General features: G+C 41.7%; 1 protein-coding gene across 2 annotated transcripts in view; it reads left to right on the forward strand.

The window, feature by feature from the left end:
• Cryzl1 (crystallin zeta like 1) overlaps window positions 1–22,501 on the forward strand; it is a 43,686-nt gene that overhangs the window by 20,273 nt on the left and 912 nt on the right. Inside the window, exons 5-12 of one of the 2 annotated variants that reach the window (XM_057765350.1) lie at window positions 4,564–4,608; window positions 6,091–6,159; window positions 13,830–13,963; window positions 15,207–15,318; window positions 18,152–18,250; window positions 19,210–19,328; window positions 20,269–20,374; window positions 21,795–21,844. In XM_057765350.1, coding sequence (XP_057621333.1) covers window positions 4,564–4,608; window positions 6,091–6,159; window positions 13,830–13,963; window positions 15,207–15,318; window positions 18,152–18,250; window positions 19,210–19,328; window positions 20,269–20,374; window positions 21,795–21,844 — 734 coding nt within the window. The remainder of the gene's footprint in view (window positions 1–4,563; window positions 4,609–6,090; window positions 6,160–13,829; window positions 13,964–15,206; window positions 15,319–18,151; window positions 18,251–19,209; window positions 19,329–20,268; window positions 20,375–21,794; window positions 21,845–22,501) is intronic. The other variant, XM_057765349.1, reaches the window with a different exon arrangement.

The following is a 22,501-nucleotide window of genomic DNA, read 5'->3' on the forward strand; positions in this document are numbered from 1 at the left end:
TATGTTCTCTAAGAGTGGACACACACCAGTCATGTATGAATGTGCACTAAGAGTGGACACACACCAGTCATGTATGTATGTGCACTAAGAGTGGACACACACCAGTCATGTATGTATGTTCTCTAAGAGTGGACACACACCAGTCATGTATGTATGTTCTCTAAGCATGGACACACACCAGTCATGTATGTATGTTCTCTAAGAGTGGACACACACCAGTCATGTATGTATGTTCTCTAAGAGTGGACACACACCAGTCATGTATGTATGTTTTCTAAGAGTAGACACACATTGATCGTGAATACCTGTCAGTGAATATTGGCTAGCTCTAGAAATAAAGTTTTCAGATACATAGGGTTCCTGTTCTATATGCTAAAAATCATTATTTACTTAAAAAAAATACTTTAGGGTAATCAAAAAGGTTTCACTGGTTACTTCTCCTTGAAACGACAGTTCTGGTTTTAGATGGATGAACCACTCCACTGTTAAATGCCTGATGTAAAGCAGACTTGGAAAACTTCATTTAACGTGGTTGCTGATGTTGTATACATTTTGGTCTACAGCTGACTTACATAGTAAGTTGGACTTGTTTATAAACACTATACAAAGGGATAGTATTGGGGCCGAGTGTGTGGCTCAGTGGGAAAGTGCTTGCCTGGCATGCTCAAGGCCATGGGTTCTGCCCTTACAGCTGGCAGAAAAATAAAAAGGAAAAGTATTCTTCAAATAGAAGAGAATAAAAGATAGTGAACAAAGAATGAATGAACACAGACTTGTTCTCAGAAAGAAACAAACAGGAGGGTTGACCAAAGCCAACCGGACTCTTGGTGTGCATTACAAATGAGATTGTTAGGGTGGCTCTTAGAGAGTGGATTCGAGCAAACCTGCTCCTGACAAGAGGACTGGGAGGGTCATAGACCAGCACACGAGAGGTAACTGTCCATAATCTGGGCAGTGAGGGCAGAGCAGAGGGACTGACCGAGGAAAATAGAGGAAATGAAGTCAGCAGGCATTAATAGTTGATCGGCCGTAGGGAATGAGAAAAGGCGAGAGCTGTGAGCGACATCATCGTGACAAGTTCAGGCCTGCACTGGTTGAGTTCCAGAAAGGAAAATGGTTTCTCAGTTGTCATGTCTAGTAGACAGCTGCTGGGGTTAGCAGTGCTGTACAGGTAGTGGGTAGAGAAATAGAACACAAACCAGAGTTGACGAGCCAGGGAACCTGTAGACCTAAGAAGGAACCTCTGGAATACCTGTGTTTGAGGGATAGTGGAATGAAGAGTTTGAAAGAAGCCAGGAGAAGCAGCCAGGTAATCCCAGGAGAACATAAACCACCCGGAAACAGGAGGAAAAGCTCAGAGAGTCAGAGCCAGAACTGGAGGTGATGGCACAGGACGGTCCCCAGAGAAAGCAAGCAAGAGGGAGAGCAGATTGCATACTTAGAGTTACTTGCTGAGTACCAAAAGATGAGATTTGGGGTCACATATACTGTAAGATATTCTGTAAAGTGTAATATAAATATACTGTGAGGTGTACTATAAATATACTATAAGGTTTACTATAAATATACTGTGAGGTGTACTATAAATATACTATAAGGTGTACTATAAATATACTGTGAGGTGTACTATAAATATACTGTGAGGTGTACTATAAATATACTATAAGGTGTACTATAAATATACTGTGAGGTGTACTATAAATATACTATAAGGTATACTATACATATACTGTGAGGTGTACTATAAATATACTATAAGGTTTACTATACATATACTGTGAGGTGTACTATAAATATACTATAAGGTGTACTATAAATATACTGTGAGGTGTACTATAAATAAGCTGTAAGGTGTACTATAAATATACTGTGAGGTGTACTATAAATATGCTGTAAGGTGTACTATAAATATACTGTGAGGTGTACTATACATATACTATAAGGTGTACTATAAATATACTGTGAGGTGTACTATAAATATACTGTGAGGTGTACTATAAATATAATGTGAGGTGTACTATAAATATACTGTGAGGTGTACTATACATATACTGTGAGGTGTACTATAAATATACTGTGAGGTGTACTATAAATATACTGTGAGGTGTACTATAAATAAGCTGTAAGGTGTACTATAAATATACTATAAGGTATACTATACATATACTGTGAGGTGTACTATAAATAAGCTGTAAGGTGTACTATAAATATACTATAAGGTATACTATACATATACTGTGAGGTGTACTATAAATATACTATAAAGTGTACTATAAATATACTGTGAGGTGTACTATAAATAAGCTGTAAGGTGTACTATAAATATACTGTGAGGTGTACTATAAATATACTATAAGGTTTACTATACATATACTGTGAGGTGTACTATAAATATACTATAAGGTGTACTATAAATATACTGTGAGGTGTACTATAAATATGCTGTAAGGTGTACTATAAATATACTGTGAGGTGTACTATACATATACTATAAGGTGTACTATAAATATACTGTGAGGTGTACTATAAATATACTGTGAGGTGTACTATAAATATACTGTGAGGTGTACTATAAATATAATGTGAGGTGTACTATAAATATACTGTGAGGTGTACTATAAATAAGCTGTAAGGTGTACTATAAATATACTATAAGGTATACTATACATATACTGTGAGGTGTACTATAAATATACTGTGAGGTGTACTATAAATAAGCTGTAAGGTGTACTATAAATATACTATAAGGTATACTATACATATACTGTGAGGTGTACTATAAATATACTATAAAGTGTACTATAAATATACTGTGAGGTGTACTATAAATAAGCTGTAAGGTGTACTATAAATATACTGTGTGGTGTACTATAAATATGCTGTAAGGTGTACTATAAATATACTGTGAGGTGTACTATAAATATGCTGTAAGGTGTACTATAAATATACTGTGAGGTGTACTATAAATATACTATAAGGTGTACTATAAATATACTGTGAGGTGTACTATAAATATGCTGTAAGGTGTACTATACATATACTATAAGATGTACTATAAATATACTGTAAGGTGTATTGTTCATATACTATAAGGAATGCTATAAATATAAGGTTACTATAAAGCTTTACAGGAAGACTCTGAGCACAAGGCAGTCATCCGCATTGGACTGTTTTCTTCCTATTTCATTTTATAGCTCTTAGAAAAAAATACTCAGGTGGTGGTGCGTGTCTTTAATCCCAGCACTTGGGAGGCAGAGGCAGGCGGATCTCTGTGAGTTCAAGGCCAACCTGGTCTACGAGAGCTAGTTCCAGGACAGGCTCCAAAGCTACAAAGAAACCCTCCCTCGGGGGGAAAAAAACACAGAAAAACAAACAAATAAACAAAAGGACTCTTAGCAGTTGACTTTTGGCAGATGAGCTTGTATGTGTCTGTGTGTACACAGTCTGTATGTGCAACACAGTCTGTATGTGCACACACATGCATCTGGGGCTGGAGTCCAAGTTCCCAGAACGAGGCCAGAGAGGTGGTTCAGCCAGTAAGAGTACTGTACCACACAAGCCTGATAACCTGAGTCCATTCCCTGGTTGCAAAGCAACCACTTCCCAAAAGTTGTCCTCTGACCGCCATGTTTGCCATGACATATACTCATGTATGCACAAAATAATGATAGATAAAATGAAAAATAAAGTTCCAGAAACTTTCTGGATGCCAACCAGAACTTATTTACCACCAAGTCAGAGTAATTTTTTGTTGTTTTTTTTATTTACAAACCTGTGTGTGTGTGTGTGTGTGTGCGCGCACTGTGTGTAGGCCTGCATGGATGTGTATATATCCATAGAAGACAGAGTGAGCAGCAGATCCCCTCAGACTGGAGTTACAGACAGTGTGAACCATCTTGTGGGCCTGGGAACCTGATCCAATCCTCTGCAAGAACAGCAAGTGCTCCTAACTGCTGAGCCATCTCTCCTGCCCCATCAAAGTAACACGCGGCTCCCAACAGAAATTCCCCAATGTGGCCGAGATGACAGATGTGCCTAGCACAAGGGGTGGGGGTGTAGAGAACAGCCATCAGAAGGCACAGAAGGTGTTGTTTTTCTTTGCACAGTGGTACAGAAAGTGTCAACACCCATGTAATCATTTTGTCAAGAGAAACGAGGCTTGAAGTGCTCCACCTTACACAGGTTCTTCACCCTTTGACTGAGTGGATTTTTACACTCTTGTGGATGATTTCATTGTCTGGCTTTTTCCTTTGTTTTAATAGCTAAATAAAAGTTAAATTTAGGGGGCGGGAAGTGGCTCAGTGGTTGAGAGCACGGTTGCCCTTCCAGGGTACCCAGGTTTGATTCCCAGCATTCACATGGTGACTCACACTGTCTGTAACACTGTTCCAGGAAATCTAATGCCCTCTCTGGCTTCCATGGGCACCAAGCATGCACAAGGTACACAGATATACACAAGGCCAAAATACCCATACACGCAGTAAAATAAAGAGGTTTAATTAAATGAAGTAATTATATTTAGTAATTTTGTGATGTTAATGCTTCCCTTTCTCTGCTCTTCAGTTGGTGCCAAGGTGTCATTCTTTCGCCCGGATGATGAGGTGGTCGGTAAGCGCAGTTCACGGGTCCTGTTTCCCGCCCTGTGTTTCATTGTCATCTCATCTTTTTTTCTGTGTCATTATTAATGTTCATTATGACCTTACTTCATATAAAAATGCTTTTATTTGGCTGGGGGTATAGCATGTACAAGGCCTAAGATTCAATCCTAACACTCAAAAATAAAAATATTTTCCTGGCTTTTGAAATTTGCTCTCAAATATCATTGCTGAAGAAAACTGAGAGCCTGCAAGTATCTAGCTATCAGAGTTATTTTACATAGATAGAAATATGGCCATACCTCAAGCTCACCCTGACGCTCAACTTTCCTGCTTGGTCCCTCCTGTTTGGCCAGATTGAAATTTCTAGTCACAGGCCAAGGCTCGAAGATTACTGATGGAGTGGGCCATGTAGAACCTCTGTTCTCCACCCCAGTTTGAACCCTAGAGAGCTCTCTGCTTCTCTTGTAAAACTGAAAATTAACTTGAGGCAGTTTTTTTGTTTTTTAAGATTTACTTATTCATATATTTTATGTATATGAATGGTCTGTCTTCATAAACACCAGAAGAGGGCATCAAATCCCATTACAAATGGTTGTGAGTCACCATGTGGATGCTGAGAATTGAGCTCAAGGCCTCTAGAAGAGGTCAAGTTGTCTTAACCACTGATCCATCTCTCTAGCCCTGCAGTTTGTTATCCATAATTATTGAAAGAATGTTATAAACACCTGTTCATGCTTGTGTCCCAGACAGCCATGAAACACATGTAGAATGTCACTTTTATAATTGTTCCTCATCTTCACGGACAGTGTCCTACTGAGCCTTGGAGAACGCCATTAAAGATTAGATATGTGGGAAGGTGTCTTCAGCTTTCACGGGGCCTCTGACTTGCATTTTCAAGAACTGCTGATTTTATTCCTTTACTTTTCCACCCAAGAAATCAGTAACACTCCGTGTTGCCCACGTTTCCTTTTGTAAGAGACCAGAGTTAGAACCTTTCTAGCCTCCAGGAGCACGGGCCTTTATTGAAGTCACACCAGGGCAGCCTGTGAAACAAAACTATGAAGGGCCGGACGATGGCAGCGCACGCCTTTAATCCCAGCACTCGGGAGGCAGAGGCAGGCGGATCTCTGTGAGTTCAAGGCCAGCCTGGTCTACAGGAGCTAGTTCCAGGACAGGCTCCAAAGCCACAGAGAAACCCTGTCTCGAAAAACCAAAAAAAAAAAAAAAAACAAACTATGAAGGGGCATCAGGGGCCCCGACACTGCAAACTGGCGGTAGGACAGAGGGCGTGGTCTTTACTGTCAGTCACTCGGAGTGACAGGAGAGAGAGAAGAGGTGTCACTGGTGTCCCAGTGCCCATGACAGGACAGGTGCGGCAACATCGCTCCCTTCCCTGTGATTTGATGGACAGAGTTTACATGGACACAGTGCATGGGGAATGAATTCCTTTGGGGCGCTTTTCCCCCCTTAAACTTCTCATTTTAATTTTTAGGAATTTTGCCCTTGGATTCAGAAGACCCTGGACTCTGTGAAGTTATTCGAGTACATGAGCATTACTTAGGTATGTGGCCGTCCAGGCATCTAGAACTTTATCAGCCTTATTTCACTGACCTGTAGTATAATTGCTATACGTGTAGCTTACATTATTTATAAAATTAATGTTTAGACTAAGCATGTGTGTAAACCTGCGAGATTTACTAACATTGCCCGTGGCTCTGAAATTTTATTCAAATCAGAATCTGAAAATGTCTTGCCCTTGGTTTATCTGAGTGTGTGCATGTGTGTGTGTCTCTGTGTATCTGTGTATGTGTGTGTGTCTCTGTGTGTCTGTATATGTATCTGTTTATGTGTGTGTGTATATCTGTATATGTATGTGTCTGTGTGTTATGTCTGTGTGTGTTGTGTCTGTGTGTGTTGTGTTTCTCTGTGTGTATCTGTGTGTGTTGCTAGAGATGGAAGTTAGGGCCTCAAACCTACTAAGCAAGTGCTATACCATTGAACTCTTCATTATTAACTAAAACAAAAAAATGTACAAAATCAGACAGTACTTGTCAAAACTGAGGCAGGAAAGAATTAAGAATGCTTATATTTGGTTTCTGTTGCTAATAAAAATATTCAGTTTTATTTTTCATGAGAAACTATATTTTAGGTATTTCCTAAATACATACACACTTCCTGAAAATAATGACAAGATAGTTCATCACCTAAGCAGTTGGAAGAGATGAAGAACACTTAGGAGCTAGGACTGTTAAGGACAATGCTTGCTAGAGAAGCTGACGTATAAAGAGTGACAGTCAGCGAAGCTGTGGCTCAGTGAAGAGCTTGCGCACAACCCTGAGGACCTGTATTCAGAAGCCACACAAAATCCAGAGGCAGTGGTGCACACCTGTTGTCAGGAACCACCTTTGTGGGGTGACTTCTGCCACCATCCTAGCTGCAGTCCTAGCTGCGGCGGGTTCATATCTTCCAGCATAGGAGCGTGAGGATTAGAAACGTTAGGCAGGACGAATAGAGATAAGAGAGAAACACAGAGACACAGGATAGTACTGGGAGGGCAACTCAGTGCATCTCCATATTGAGTTCACCCACGTTTTTGTTTTTGTGCACTTTTATACCCCAATACAAAAGGGGGGAATGTTGACGGAGGCTGCTCATTCATTTCCTGGCTACTCAGACCCAAAATAATCACACAGAAGCTGTATTAATTACAACACTGCCTGGCCTATAGCTTAGGCATATTCCTGGCTAACTCTTATATTTTAAATTAACCCATTTCTATTAATCTGTGTATCGCCACATGGCTGTGGCCTACCTGTAAGGTTCTATTCGGCATCTGTCTCCTGCAGCAGCTACATGGCATCTCCCTAACTCTGCCTCCTTTCTGCCTGTATCTGCTTGGAATTCCTGCCTTACTTTATTCTGCCCTGCTGTAGGCCAAAGCAGTTTTATTCATTAACCAATGAAAGCAACACATATACAGAAGGACTTCCCTCACCAAGGGCAGAAGGCAAAAGACTGCTTTAACATGATACAAAGCACAACTAGAACAGTTACTTGGCTCCAACACTTGAGACGTGAAGCCATTATTTCCTGATATTTAGGCAGTGAACCCACCCTGGACCAAGTATTCTGAAGGCAGCCACTCCCTAGGTCAAACCTCCTATTTCAAAAGAAGGAGCCGAAATATGCTTAAATTCTTTGACCTTTGGTCAGGGTGGAGTGGATCTGCCTCTGTGGACTTTCTTAAGTAACCACAGCCTAGATCAGGGTGTGTAGCCACACTTACTAACTTTGAGAGAGCACAATCAGCTCAGACTCTGTGACCTTTAGACTAGGTGGAATAGGTTCACATTTTTGGGTCCTGACAACCCATAACCTCAATGCTGAGGGAGGCAGGGACAGGAGGATCCCTATACTTGCTGGCCAGCCAACCTAACCAATCAGAGGGCACCCAAGTTCAATGAGAGATCTTATCTCAGAAAATAGGATGGAGAATGATTGAGAAGGCAACCAGCATGTAACTCTGGCCTCCTCACCTGCTTGTGCATGGGTATGTCCACCCAAATATACATGAGCACATGTTCACAACCAATGGCTTAAAAAATAAACAGCAACAAGACAAAGCCCCGCTGGGCATCAGTCAGCAGTGAGAGGTTCTGTTTGCCTGTTGTAAGGTGCTGGAGGTGGAAGCCAGAGGCCTGATGCATGCCAGGCGAACAGTGCCGTCATCCACATCCCACCCAGCACTGAAGAATGCTAGCACAGATCAGAAGGAAGGGAACAGGATCCTAACTATAGAGTTTACCATCCAAATGATGTTTCGCTTACAGGTTTTATGTCTAAAGCAGAAAGATGGGTTACAGTCCAGAAGTATGTAGGGTAAGAATTCTTTAAAATAGTTCTTTAAAATACTGACAAATGACCACCAGCAGTGTGACCTTTAGGTGAGAATCCTGGTCACATTCACTATGCACTAATGAGGAGACTCAGCTAGGAAACCATGTTCTTTTGCAGCTCCACTATTTTATGGGCAGAAGATGACTTCAGTGCTTTCCATGAGACTTTGCATTGGGAAATGTCAGATTCAACTTGAGTTTCTGTTCATGCTTAGCCTGGTGACATTTACCGAGAACTCGGCACTCAGTCAGTTTCGGTTCATGTAAGTTCTGTTCTTTCACCCACCCCAAGAGTAAAGTTCCACATCACCTCCCAAATGCGCATAGTTTCACAAACTGCACACTCCTCCAGCTAGTTTAGCTATTTTGTCCTCTGCTCCCTTTTTAAACATTTAGCTACTTTTTGTGTGCGTGTGCATACGGGCGGAAGGGTGGCAGGCACGCCACGGCGCATGTGTGACAGCCAAAGACAGCTTGTAGGAGGCAGACAGTGCTCTCCTTCCGCCGTGCGGGCTCCGGGTATGGAACGCAGGTCCCAGACTTGATGGCAAGTGCATTTTAGCACTGAGCCATCTCCCGAGCCCCAATGCTTTGCATTCTGACAAACTTAAAAATAATTTTTATTTTTTTCATTCAAAACTAGACATACATTTTCATCTGTCTCTACCATTTTTTCTGTGCCAAAACTAAAAAGAATATAATGTTCATTTTTTCTGTTTGTGTAGCTGTCATTGATCCATATTTATTTGTTTATAACATAATAAGCAGTGAGCATCTAATGCAGGTGCTAGACTGGAGCAGGCAGTGGAACCTTGGTTCTGGAGCTGAGAGCACTCTGTTCTATCATGGGACTGGGTTCGGATCCCAAAGCCCCATACCTATCACTACAGCCTACAGGTTCCTATCACTCTAGCAACACAGAATACCTCGCCCTCTTCGGGCCTCCTATGGTACATGATGTGTGTGTACACATACATAAATTATAAAAGTAAATCTTAAAGAAACACCAATTTTTAGAATCTTAAATAAATATAATTTTATTACCCTTAATGTTTTTTGAAGGACTGCACGAATGGTGTTTGCATATGCATGTGTGGTTAGAATTATATATGTGTACCTTTTACATTTCCTCCGAGTCTTCCCTTGTTTTTCTTTTCAGACAAGACTCACTGTGTATCCTAAGCTTGTCTCAGATTCTTAATTCTCTTATTACTTCAGCTTTCCAAATATTGGGATTATGTCAGTGAATAAAATGTTGATAAAATATGCCAGACTGAAATGTTATGGGGGGAATATTGCCTCCAAATAGGCTACACAAGTAAAATGTGTATAGATGAACTTAAGAGATAGATATACTTTAGGTCACATACTCAACCTTTACCTATGAGGCTTTAGGCAAACCAATTATTATTCCACACCTAATTTCATAATCAGCAAAATTGGGATAGTATTGGGTGGGTAAAAATGAAAGAGAAAAAGCAGAGTCCATTTCTTCTGCTATGTACTCAACACGGTTCTTTCCGACTGAGCTCAGAGTGTGGGCTCTCTCCACACAGCAGTCGCTTCTACACTAGGCGTCCTTCATTCCTACGCAGTTCTCTTGGCTCCTGGTGCTGTCTTCCTGGAGATGGCATGGGTACCACCGGCTGAGGGCTCAGTTCCACAAGACTGCTTTCCGTTATGACGCAGGCACAAGTGTGGGCCTCAGGGTTCCCTCTTTAGGCTCATTTGTAAGAAGGCTGAGTGAGCTGAGGGTGGGGACTGTAGGGATGGCACAGTGGTTAAGAGCACATGTTGCTCTTGCAGAAGATCAAGGTTCGATTCCCAGAACCCATACAGTGGTTCACGACCATCTGTAGCTGCAGTTCCAGGGCGTCTGACGCCCTCTCTGACCTCCGAGAGCACCAGGCATGCCTGCGGAGCATATGCGTGCATGCAGGCAAAGCACTGACACAAAATAGAAGGTGTCATTTTAAATTTTGTAAAGAACAGGTTTACTGTAAAGGAGAGTAAAGGATACAAATAAACAGATGAAGATATACACAGGAGCACAGTCTCTCTCTCTCTCTCTCTTTCTCTCTCTCCCTCTCTCTCATTTCTTCCTACTAGAAAATGGAGGTCTTCATATCTGCTATCAGGAAAAGTGTGTCAGAGTTTTATAGGCAGGCCAACTCCAAGACCAAAACAGCAATAGAGTCAAGTGTCTAAAGTCAGAGGGACTGTGCTTCCTGGAGTTTGCTTCTGAACTGACATACCCCAGCAATATAAAAGCCATCTTCTGAACTGACATACCCCAGCAATATAAAAGCCATCTTTTTCCTGCATTGATGAGGCAACCAAGGACAAAAGGTCCAAATACTTTAATGAAAGATACACTTATAGTCATTTAGAAAATAAAGTGGGCAGTGGGAGTTGTGACCAGGAACCAAGGATTATACTTGTCCTGAAGAGTTTCAGAAGGAAATACTCTATTTGGTTTTTTTTATATTATTTATTTATTTATTTATTTTGGTTTTTCGAGACAGGGTTTCTCTGTGGTTTTGTTTTTTTTGTTGTTGTTGTTTTGGGTTTTCTTTTTTTTTTTTGGTTTTTCGAGACAGGGTTTCTCTGTGGTTTTGGAGCCTGTCCTGGAACTAGCTCTTGTAGACCAGACTGGTCTCGAACTCACAGAGATTCGCCTGCCTCTGCCTTCCAAGTGCTGGGATTAAAGGCGTGCACCACCACCGCCCGGCAAGAAATACTAAGATAGTACTTAGTTTCATTCCAGCTCATTGTGTTTGGGAATTCTCACCATATTGTGTGAATGCTCCATCTGCCCACTAGGTGGCACTAGTCTGTTGTTAATGCGCTGCTGCTTGCTCTGACCAGGTCGCAGGAAAAGCGCGACTCACAAAGGGAGGTCAAATCAGAAAGGATTGCTTGTAGGGTGACAATACCACATTTATTTGAACACAAGAAACAGTTTGATGGGAGACAATACACAACTTTTACTTTTATTTTAGTTTATCATCCCATTTTGAGGGGGTTTGGGGGAAGGTTTTTTGTTTAATTTTGAGACAGGGTTTCACTTTGTAGCCCTAGATTTCCTGGAATTCACTCTGTAGACCAGGTTGGTTTCAAACTCACAGAGATCTGCCTACTTCTGCCCCCCACCCCCATTCTGGGATTAAATGTGTGTAGATACCCAGGTAACCCAGGCATCTGTATGTATGCATATATATATATGAATGTATGTAAACATGTACACACACACACATATATATATATTTAGGTTTTTGTTTGTTCGTTTTTCAGGACAGGGTTTCTCTGAGTAGCTTTGGAGCCTGTCTTGGAACTGACTTTGCAGACCAGGCTGGTCTTGAACTCACAGAGATCTGCCAGACTTTGTCTCCCGAGTGCTGGAAGTAAAGGCATGTGCCACCACTACCTGGCTACCCAGGCATATTTCGAGCTTTATAAACTATATCAGGATTTTACATTTTCCCCAAGGGCAATGGAAAGGCATTATTGGGATTTTAAGAAAAAAAAGCGCTAGAATATTATTTATATGTTGTTTGGTTTTGCTTTTACATGTAGTGTGTGGTGTGCACATATGTGTGCATGCATGCCATGGTCCAGGTGAGAAGATGGTCAGAGGAGATCTTGCTGAAGTCAGTTCTCTCCTTCTACCATGTGGTTTCTGGGGGATCAGGTCATCAGGACCTGAGGAGTGGCAGCATACGCCTTCGCCTGCTGAGCCATCTTGCCAGCCCGTTTTGGTTTTGAGTCAGGGTCTTGCTATGTAGCTCAGGCTGGTCTTTGACTCATATCCCTCTGTACAGTTTCCCAGTACTATGATCTGAGTGCGGCACCCGGTCAGCTGCTCTCAATGTCACCCAGCACGGCTTTCTTAAAGACATTACCAGAGGGATTGAAAAGCAGAGCAATCAAGTTGAAATGTTGAACAGCTATAGTCTGAAATAAAAAATACCCTAAACTCTAAAACTTGGGAGTACCAGCTTGATGCCACAAGTCAGAAATTCCACACCTACCTGCATATGACAGGTTACAGACAAAATGAAGGCCTGCTAAAAATACTGAATAAAATCACTTTCAAAGACGTTGTCCTGAAGTTAATAGCACTGGCTGCTCTTTTGAAGGACCTGGGTTTGGTTCCCAGCACCTGTGTGGCACTCACAACTGTTTGTAACTCCAGTTTCATGTGACTCAGCGCCCTCTTCTGCCCTCTATGGGCACTGCACACAAGTGGTATACAGACGTATGTGGAGACACACCTATACTCACAAAATAGAAATAAATTAATCTTTAAGAATAAAATAAAATTATTTTCAAGCTATATACATAAAATATATGTGAAACAAATAAATTTTCTATTGGGAATTTTGTCCTGTCTGCAACATAGCTCACTGTGTGTATGCAAATATTCTGAAATTCAACACACGTCTTGTCTCAAGCATTTTGCAGGATACTCAGCTTAGAATATTTGTAGCATATAAACAGACGACTCATCTGAAATACATTAGAAATTCCCATAAAACAATAATAAAGAAAGTATGAAGTTTGCCCAAGATGTCAACAATCACTTCATAAGAGGACTCTGAAGGCCGGCAGACATGAGGGGAGAGGTCAGGAAAGCAAATGATGTCACAGTAAGAGCCAGCACCTGCACTGACGGCCGGAGACTCTTCAGCAGCAGGTGCTTTGCAGGCCTGGTTCTCTCTCTCCAGAGGCAATGCCCTGACATCCTTAGCAGTGCCATTTAACTGCCAAACCCTGGAAGCAAGTGTTCCTCAGCTAACAAGTGGATAAACTAGCAAAGATTTCCACCTGGCCCACTCCACAAGATAATAAGAGTGAAAGCACCACTGTGGCCTCCCTAATGAGGACAAGGAAATACCTGTCTAAAATCTAACACGGAGCTGAGGGAGTTGCCCTTTGCTGTCTACAGACGCACTGTGTCATATACACACCCACACAGTGTGTGGTTCTGCATAGCTCAGGTTCAGAATCGGGCAGAACTGGGAACTGCAGAGGAATGCAGACATGATGAACTCTGAAGGAGGATGAGAAACTGCACAGCACAGGCTGGAACACTGCCAACCAGACAGGCAGCTGCTTGTGTGATTTATAGTTGGTCCTGAAGCTATGCCGTATGTGCTTTCTGGGTGTATTTATCTCATAACAGAATGGCTTCTCCGTGCAGAAGAATAAAAACAGGGAAACATTCAAGTGATTGAGGAGATTGGAGCAGGTTCAGCGGTCCATGGCGGTAGAGCTGAGTCTGACTGGATCTAAGAGCTGGCACTAATGAATTGTTTCTTCTTCCCTGTGATAGTTCATAAACCAGAAAAGGTTTCATGGGCGGAAGCTGCTGGAGCCGTTCGGGATGGCGTCCGAGCCTGCACCGCCCTGTATTATCTTTCTCATCTCTCGCCCAGAAAGTCCGTGCTGATCATGGATGGAGCAAGTGTGAGTCCACTTGATTTTTGTTAATAAAAAATTTTAGGCCAATACACCGTGAACACAGGAACTGTGGGAAAGCTGTGTCTGCAGATTCCCTTCTGTGTTGTTCCACTGTTGGATCTCTTTTCCAGCCTCTCACTTATCCTTATAGGCAGCTTATTCAACAGCACATTGGAGCTGGGCTTAGTGTGCCAGCTTCTAACTACTCTATCTAGTCCACTGGTGAATTAAAAAGCAAGGCAAGACTTTCGTTTTTCCCTTCTTTCTTGCAGTGGTGGTGACCAACCCAAGGCTTGGTACATACTAGGCAAGTGTTCTACCATTAGGCTATGTCCTAGCCAAGCCTTTTTATCCATTACTATTGGACAGAGTCCGAAATAGCTCATGGGTCTATGGAGTTACTGTAGACATCCCAGCCAACTCTGACCTACAGCCTAATGCTTACTTAGCTAGTAAGGGTGTTGGCATTTATCAGGTGGGTCATATACAAGCCTCAGCTGTGCTCATGTTAAGTGTAATACATGTGTCACCAAAAAAACCCATAAGATGCTACATGATCCATTTGTTTTTAAAGGTGCAGCCAAGCGGTGGTGGTGGCACAAGCCTTTAATCCCAGCACTTGGGCAGAGGCAGGTGGATCTCTGTGAGTTCAAGGCCAGCCTGGTCTACAAGAGCTTTCCTGTTCCAGGACGGCCACCAAAGCTACACAGAGAAACCCTGTCTCAGAAAACAAAACAAAATGTAGAACTTAGGGTAAAATCATAGTTTTATTTTTTAACAGACTGTTGCTAAAACCTACCTTTCTGGGATGGGGACAGAAATATCCTCACCATTGACTGTAGTCTGATGGCCAGCATCAGGAGAGTTCTTACCTGTGGATCCAGAGATATTGCTTCTGAAGTGCCATGATCTATAAAGTGATGTGATGACATTCCCATCCGTGCTGTGGCACCAGCTTAGTTGGACGATGCCTTTATGGGCTACTGTTCTCCATGGCCATGTTTCTGAGCACAGACCTCTATCCTTGGACTTCCGTGTGTGGTTACAGTCTGACCTTGCAGCTCTGAAAGAATATGTCAGATGCTTGCCCTGCTAAGCTTAAGAGTATTATTTCTTTGTTCTATTATGTAACATTTTAAAATATATTAAAGCAATGCCAAAGGATTATACGTGTTAAATGGTCTATGAAGTGTATTAGGTATGTCTTCTCACCTGTATCTATGGACCACTGAAACCTATTTCCACACAGGCATTTGGCACAATAGCAATTCAGTTAGCACACCATAGAGGAGCCAAGGTGATTTCCACAGCATGCTGCCTGGAAGACAAGCAACATCTCGAAAGGATTCGGCCTCCTGTAGGTGCGTGTCCTGTTACATTACTCAGTACAGACCATTTAAAACACGAAATTTTGCAGGGAATGCAAAACCAGTAACCAGGCATGGTGTCTCTTGCCTGGAACCCCAACACTCAGTGGAGTGAGAATCATGAGTTCAAAGCCAACCTGAGCTACCGATTGAGATCCTGTCTCAAAAAGGAAAAATAAAAAAACTTACACTGGTAAAACAAAGTATAGAATTCAGACTAAAAATAAGTCTTAAAATGTTCTTAGTGTGTGTTTGCTAAGCCCAGATTTACTTAAGTAATACAGTTTTCTCCTGAAGTTTCTTATGACTGATATTTGTGTATTTGGCTTACATGGTGCCGGTGATCAAACCCAGGCCTCATGCATGCTCGGCAGAGCACTGTTTAAGGTTCTAAACCTCAGCCTTGTACATCTGTTTTTCTTCTTTGTCCTATGGTTACCAACTTAACTAAGTCTGAATTAAATCAGCTTTGATACAATTTAGAAACACCAGTTGTGTCTCCTATTTCAGCCAGCCAGCCAGTCAATGCATTCCTCATCACTTTGTGCATTTCTCAGCCTCTAACACTGCAGTCTTCTGTAAAATGCTTAGAAACAGGTGACCTGTATCCATAGAAACACATCCGATCAGCAGGAGATGCCCAGGACATGGTGGAGGATGGCAATCTCTCCACAGATCAAACCTATCTAAAGAAAGAAAAGATGGCACTGGAGGAAAGTGGGAAAAAGAATAGGTAGAGGCTGGAGTGGAGACAGTGATGGATGAGAAGCAAAAACAAGCAGAGAGAGAGGAAAGAGCAGTCTGGGAAGAGCCGTGTTAGACACAGCTCCCTCTTCAGGTCCTTAACCTCACTGCACAGCCAGTAAGTAGCTTCCAAAGAGCCAAACTAATTTCTCCAAGAGACAGACAGGACAAAGTACGGGAACAAGATTTTAGTCCACTACAGCCAAGCTAGCTCCATTGTTACATTTTGCATCTGACAAAGATAAACAAAAATAGAAGGAAGGTAATAAAGAGCTGAAGAAGGAGAAAGATGGAGAGTGAAGATTTGAAAACAGAATTGGGGCGAGGGAAATGGCACAGTGGTTAAAGCAATTGCCATTCAAACTGGAAGATGAGATTTAGATCCTCAGAATCCACGTACCTGTAATCAGCACTCAGGAGGTAGAGACTGGACAGGATCTCTGGGGAAGCTGGCTAGCTAAAGTAGGTCAAGTCACGAGCCACAGATTCTAGGGGAAACCCTCTTTCAATAAACACAGATGTAGATGGGCCAGTGAGATGGCGCAGGGGCAGAGGCACTTGCCACCAAGTACCTTCCCTGGGACCCACATGGTGGGAAGAGAAAATGATCCTTGCAAGTTGTCCTCTGAGCTCCACATGTGCTGTGGCACACTTGTGCACATGTGCACACAATAAATGTAATGCAAAATAGGTGGGGGTTGTTTGATTTGTTTAATGGGGAACAGTTGAGGAGCATTTCCAGCGTGGACACCTACATACATCAACAAATGGTCATATACACACAAAGAGGAAAGAGAATGGAGTTCTCAGTTGTAGCTCACTAAAAATCCTATCTATCATGTATGAAAACGTGTTTAATCTCCAGCACAGCTAGATGGGGAGAGGAACTAGAATGGAGGAAGAGCGCTAATATTGTATGCTTGGAAATGTTTCCTATTGGCTAATTCTGCCCTCCCTGGATTGCTTCAGTGCCCTTTTTTAAAAGGCTTTTTGTTTTAAGATTTACTTTTATTTGTGTGTATGTATGTCACATGTGTGCTGGTGCTAACAGAGTGTAAAATGGTATCAGATGCCCTAGAGCTGGGCTTTGAAGCCATTGTTAGTTTCCTAATGGGTGCCGGGAACCTGGAACCCTGGAACACATCTCAGGTGCTCTGGAAGAGCAGTGACTGCCTTCTGAGCTCCCCCCAGCCCCTGCCTCTGCCCTCCCAGTCCCTGCTCTCCATTCTTGCCCACCTCACCCGAGAGAGTCACAGACTGCTGTTAGAGTGGGCATCCAACCTGCACAGCTTGGAAATAAAATTATATCCTCATTGGTTCAAATTCTGAGAAACTTTTTTCAACTCTCTGTAGTTCTGTTGTACTATTAACAGAATTCATTTTTCTATTGCTGTAATTCTCTGAGGAGTAAAGACCGCTCAGTATTAGGCTGCTTTCTTGTCAGCCATAGGGCTAGGGTTTGTCCACACCCCTCACCTAGCACCACAAAAGAAGTATGTTTATATGTATATTTAATTAATGCGACCAATTAAAATTAGCTTGGTTTTTCCCTAACTCTGCCCAAACCAGTCATATTCATTTTCCTTACTTTCAGGATTAGTCTCTGTTTTGGGTGGGGGGTCCATGAATAAGAAAGGATGACGAGCTTCTGAGGGCGTGCTGTAGTATACAAGCACACGACACAGCTCTGCATACTATGAAATCTCAAGCAGCTTAACAAAGTGTCTGCTCTCACTGGTCCTGATGTGTGTGCTGTGTCTGGGCCCCATCCTCAGGTTCCCGGGCCTAGCCATCTAGCCTGTGTTCATGGACAGCTGGCCTCTGTCAACAGAACAGCCATGGCTCCAAATGTCCTCGTGTTCATTTTACTGAATATGTCAACCCTCTCCTTTAGATTGATAATTTTCAGTCAATATTGAATCCCTTGAGAAAAAGTTTAAGCAGAATTGACATTTTCCTTTAAATGTATTACTTGTTGAAGCTGTTTCAGAAGACACTTACCGGCTTTTCTTTCCTTCCTCCTGACTTGTTGTGTTCATCACATAGAGAACAGTACAATTGCCTGACTTCCTGTCCTTTACAGCCCGTGTGATTGATGTCTCTAATGGGAAAGGCCATGTGGCTGAAAGCTGTCTGGAGGAAACAGGCGGCCTGGGGGTAGATATTGTCATAGATGCAGGAGGTGGGTACCTATGCCATGAGCTTCTAGTTGATGATGTGATGCTTTTAGTTGGATGAATTGCAGACAGGGTATAACTGGGAACTAATTATTACTGCATTCATAAAATTGGAAGTCTCATTTAAGGGTTTGTTTTTAATTAAAAACTCATCTATTTAAAGTGTATTTCCTTCACTTGATTGCCAACCTCAATGTCCTTGGAAGAGGGAACTTGCCTTTTAAGGCTTAGGCACTGAAGCTTAAACAGCAAAAGGTGAATGTCACCATGATCAGTATACTCTTCTGGTCCCCATAATACACACCAGCCCCCCATTTCAGAGCCACTTGAACTGCGTGGCCAATCTCTGTAGGATGGGCGACTTCTGTACCCTCTATTGGGGAAAACAAGCATGTACCATTCACCCTCTTGGACGTTTTTAATTTAACTTGGATTTATCTCACACCTAATCTGTGCACATTTAGGTGGCACCATTACTCCCGAAGGATTAGTGTTGTGAGCTGCACAGCAGTTGTATTTGTATTTTATTGTGAGTACGACTGTAGCCATCGTGTGTGTTCCTTTCTAATATGTGTTTTCCAGGGTTTGAAATGAACTCAAAAATCATCAGTAGAAGTGAATAGTACTTTAGTGTGGTCACTTTTTAGTGTGTGTTTCAGTGTGTGTGACTCGGTGTTTTAAAGAGACAGCGTTCTCCCACTGTATGAAGCTATGGTTGTTAGAATTAGCATAAGATATAGCTGTGTAGTACATTACCTTGCGTGCTTCCAAATCAAATTTATTTTGTTTGCATTTAATTTTAATTAAGTCTAGAGTACATTTGCTGTAGCTTAAATTAACTGAGTTTGCCTTTTACTAAGAAAAATGTTTCTTGCTATATAAAAAAGACTGATATGCAAAATAAATTTTGTCAGACTTTTATAAAATATACCTTTTCTCTCTTTTTTAACTCTTCACTTGTAAGTGAGATTATATAGTAAAGATGATGAACCAGCTGTAAAATTCCAACTCCCACATAAGCATGACATCATCACACTTCTTGGTGTTGGAGGACATTGGGTAACAACAGAAGAAAACCTTCAGGTATTGTCAGAAACAATAAAGCCTTGCTATTACACCAAGGGAATGTCATTAGCAAAGAACAGTCATAAGTTATGTTTAAAGGAATGTAGCGTCTTTTCTAAGTTAAGTGCATACTGGTCAAATTCTATTGGGCAGGGAAGTCCATTCAGTTAGAAAGAGTTATAATTGTATTTAGTTCATTGTTCACAGTGGCCTCTGGATTTTTAAATGTATTTCAAATTATACTTTTATCTGTGGATGCACATATACATGCAAGGGAGGCCAGAGATGAACGAATCTCCCTTTGTCATTCTCCACCTTACCTTCTGAAAGAGGATCTCTCGTCGTGCCTGGAGCTTGCCAGTTTGGCTAGACTGGCTGGCATCAAGACCCAAATATCCTCCTGTCTCTGCATTTCCAGCAGTGAGATTACAGATGCGCACTGCTGCATGGTCTTTTGCATGCATAGTGGTATTAAAACTCGGGTCCCTATGTTTGTGCAGCAAGCACATTGGTAACTTGAGCCATCTCTGGGGCCCTAAAAATTTAGGTAACTTAGTAATTGTAATATTTATAAATAATATCATAATTTAATAACCCAAATTGATATTACTGTGTGTGTATAAATGAATCACCTCCCAAGCTTATATTTTTAACAGACTTCTAATTGAGTATATGTACCATATTTAATATACAAATACTATGATCTAACATACCAGTCTAGACTTTCCAACATACAAAGGTGACTGATAGTAGCCAGAAGCCACACCATTTTATCCCCAGGATTCCAAATGACCCTGCATCTGCCCTGACCTAGCTATTTCGTCATGACACAGGAAGGAAATGTAACAGTTAATAAATGGCTCTTAAAGCTGTAGCTGAGTTTGTGACTTCTGGTGTGAGCACCTTTATACTGTTCAACTTAATAGTAGTTGTTTTGTCTTTGTTTCCTCTGTCAAAGCTGGATCCTCCAGACAGCCATTGCCTTTTCCTCAAGGGAGCGACGGTGGCTTTCCTTAATGATGAAGTTTGGAATTTGTCAAACGTACAACAGGGAAAATATCTTTATATCCTTTTTCCTACTAATTTGAATTGCTGGCTTGGACTCTACACATAAGCTCTTCCACTGCGGCAGTGAGATGATAGCTAGCTGTGGTCTTTCCTGGAGCGCCTCTGACAGAGTGACAGGTACCTACATTTATTGAAGCATTAAGTCTATGAGGTCTGAGTAAAGTAGCCCCATTTCACAGATGGAAAGACTGTGAGAGGGTACATGTAGCAAGAGACAGAATCACAATCACATCCCAGGGTCTAACTTGTTTTGAATCGGAGGTAATGAGACAGGCAGAATCTTTTCTTTTGTTTTAACCTGGCACTGTATGGCACCTTAAGAGGTAGCACACTTAACTCTTATTATATTTGAATTTTACAAATACAAGTACTGGAAAATTGATTTTTTTAGATTTTATTTTATTTTTGTCTAATGTGTATATGTCTGTATATGAGTCAGTGCCTGCACGTTGTCTGTGCATCTGGTGCCCAAGGAGACCAGGGTATCAGGTCCCCTGAAATTCAAGTTACAGACACTTGTGAGTTGCCACTGAGTGCTGGGAACCGAACTTGGTCCTCTGCAAACACAGCAAGTGATCTTACTAATGAGCCATCTCTCTAGAGTCTTCTTATTTCTTTTTAGTTTTTCTTCATATGGATATTATTTTGATTGCTAGTAGCATAGTATATTAGTGACTTTTCTGTTGCTATGAATAAAACCATGATCAAAAGCAACTTACAAAAGGAAGGGCTTGTTTTGGCTTACGGTTCCAGGGAGAGTCCCCAAGGACTGGGAGGCGTGTCTTGACAGCAGGAACATGCACCTGGGTTAACAAGAGAACAGGAAGCAGGGATGAGGCCATAAAACCATCAAAGCCCACTCCCTCAAAGTACTTCCAACTAAGGGCTCTATAACTTCCAGAACACAACCAACTAGGCACCAAGGACCAATGGGGGACATTTTTCATTCAAACTACCATAAATAGATACATATTAATTAGCTTTTCTCCATACTTTTTGAAACAAATTTTGAAATAAAGAAATTTATGCAAACAAGTTTGACCTGATATCAACAAATTAACTGGTATATGTTTACCTCCTGTAAGAGATGTAAGTGCTGAAGACCACGCACAATGCAGGAATGAAAGCCATGTGTGACTCCGTTAACCGCCCCTGGAGGACAGAGTCTCGGTCACTGCTTACTGCCGTGCCGGTCGCTGCTCTTGACACTTGTCTTTAGAAGCTTGTGCTCCTGGAACACCTCAGATCTCTTTGTTTTAGAAGTGATTGACAGTTTCTAGTTGCTGTAATACCACTTTGAATTTCAAAGTACAAACTTTTCTTAAAAAAGAAAAATAAAGCGATGAGGCAAGCATCCTGTGTTTACTGGATGACTTACTTAGTCCCCTAATAGCTGTCACCTTAACAAGCCTCCAGTTACGCATCTTAAGAGACGTGATGGAGAAGTTATCAGCTGGTATTTTCAGGTATGCAAAAAAAAAAACAAAAAACTAAATGATTGTTCTTTTCTGTTCTCAAGAAGTAGCCATCTATTTTATTCCAGTTCTGTGGTATGCCTAGTGCCGCTGTTTTGATTCATGTTAGATAAACAGCTGCTCTTTCACACTGAGCAGAGTGTGTCTGGTTGTGCACCAGTGTCCCACAGATTTCTATCTTGTGCCTTTTCTCCCTCAGTTCTAGTCTGTATCTCCCATTTCCCTTTCCTTCAACCCTCTTGCCAGACAAATTGAAATCATTCATGGCTTGACAAGTGGAAAAAGTACCATCTTTGTTTTAATTGGGTTTGGTGTCACTTTAAAGTAAAGTAGTATATTTATCTTTCCAAACTTAAATGTTTTAACCGAATGTTATGGAACATACCTGTATTCACAGCCCTGGAGGGATGAGGCAGGGATCAGGAGTTCTATCTAACAGGCCAGATCCGGTCTTAAATAAATAAATAAACAGACGTGGTGTCAAACGCCTTTAATGCCAGCACTTCAGGGGCAGAAACAGGTGGATCTCTGTGAGTTCAAGGCCAGCCTGGTGAGTTCCAAGTCTCCAAAACTCTCAGCACGAAAGGAAAGAGGGAGGGAGGGAAGGAGGAAGGAAAGGATTCTTTCCAACCATAAAAATATTAATGG

Source organism: Chionomys nivalis, chromosome 3, assembly GCF_950005125.1.
Source record: "Chionomys nivalis chromosome 3, mChiNiv1.1, whole genome shotgun sequence".
Lineage (NCBI taxonomy): Eukaryota > Metazoa > Chordata > Mammalia > Rodentia > Cricetidae > Chionomys > Chionomys nivalis.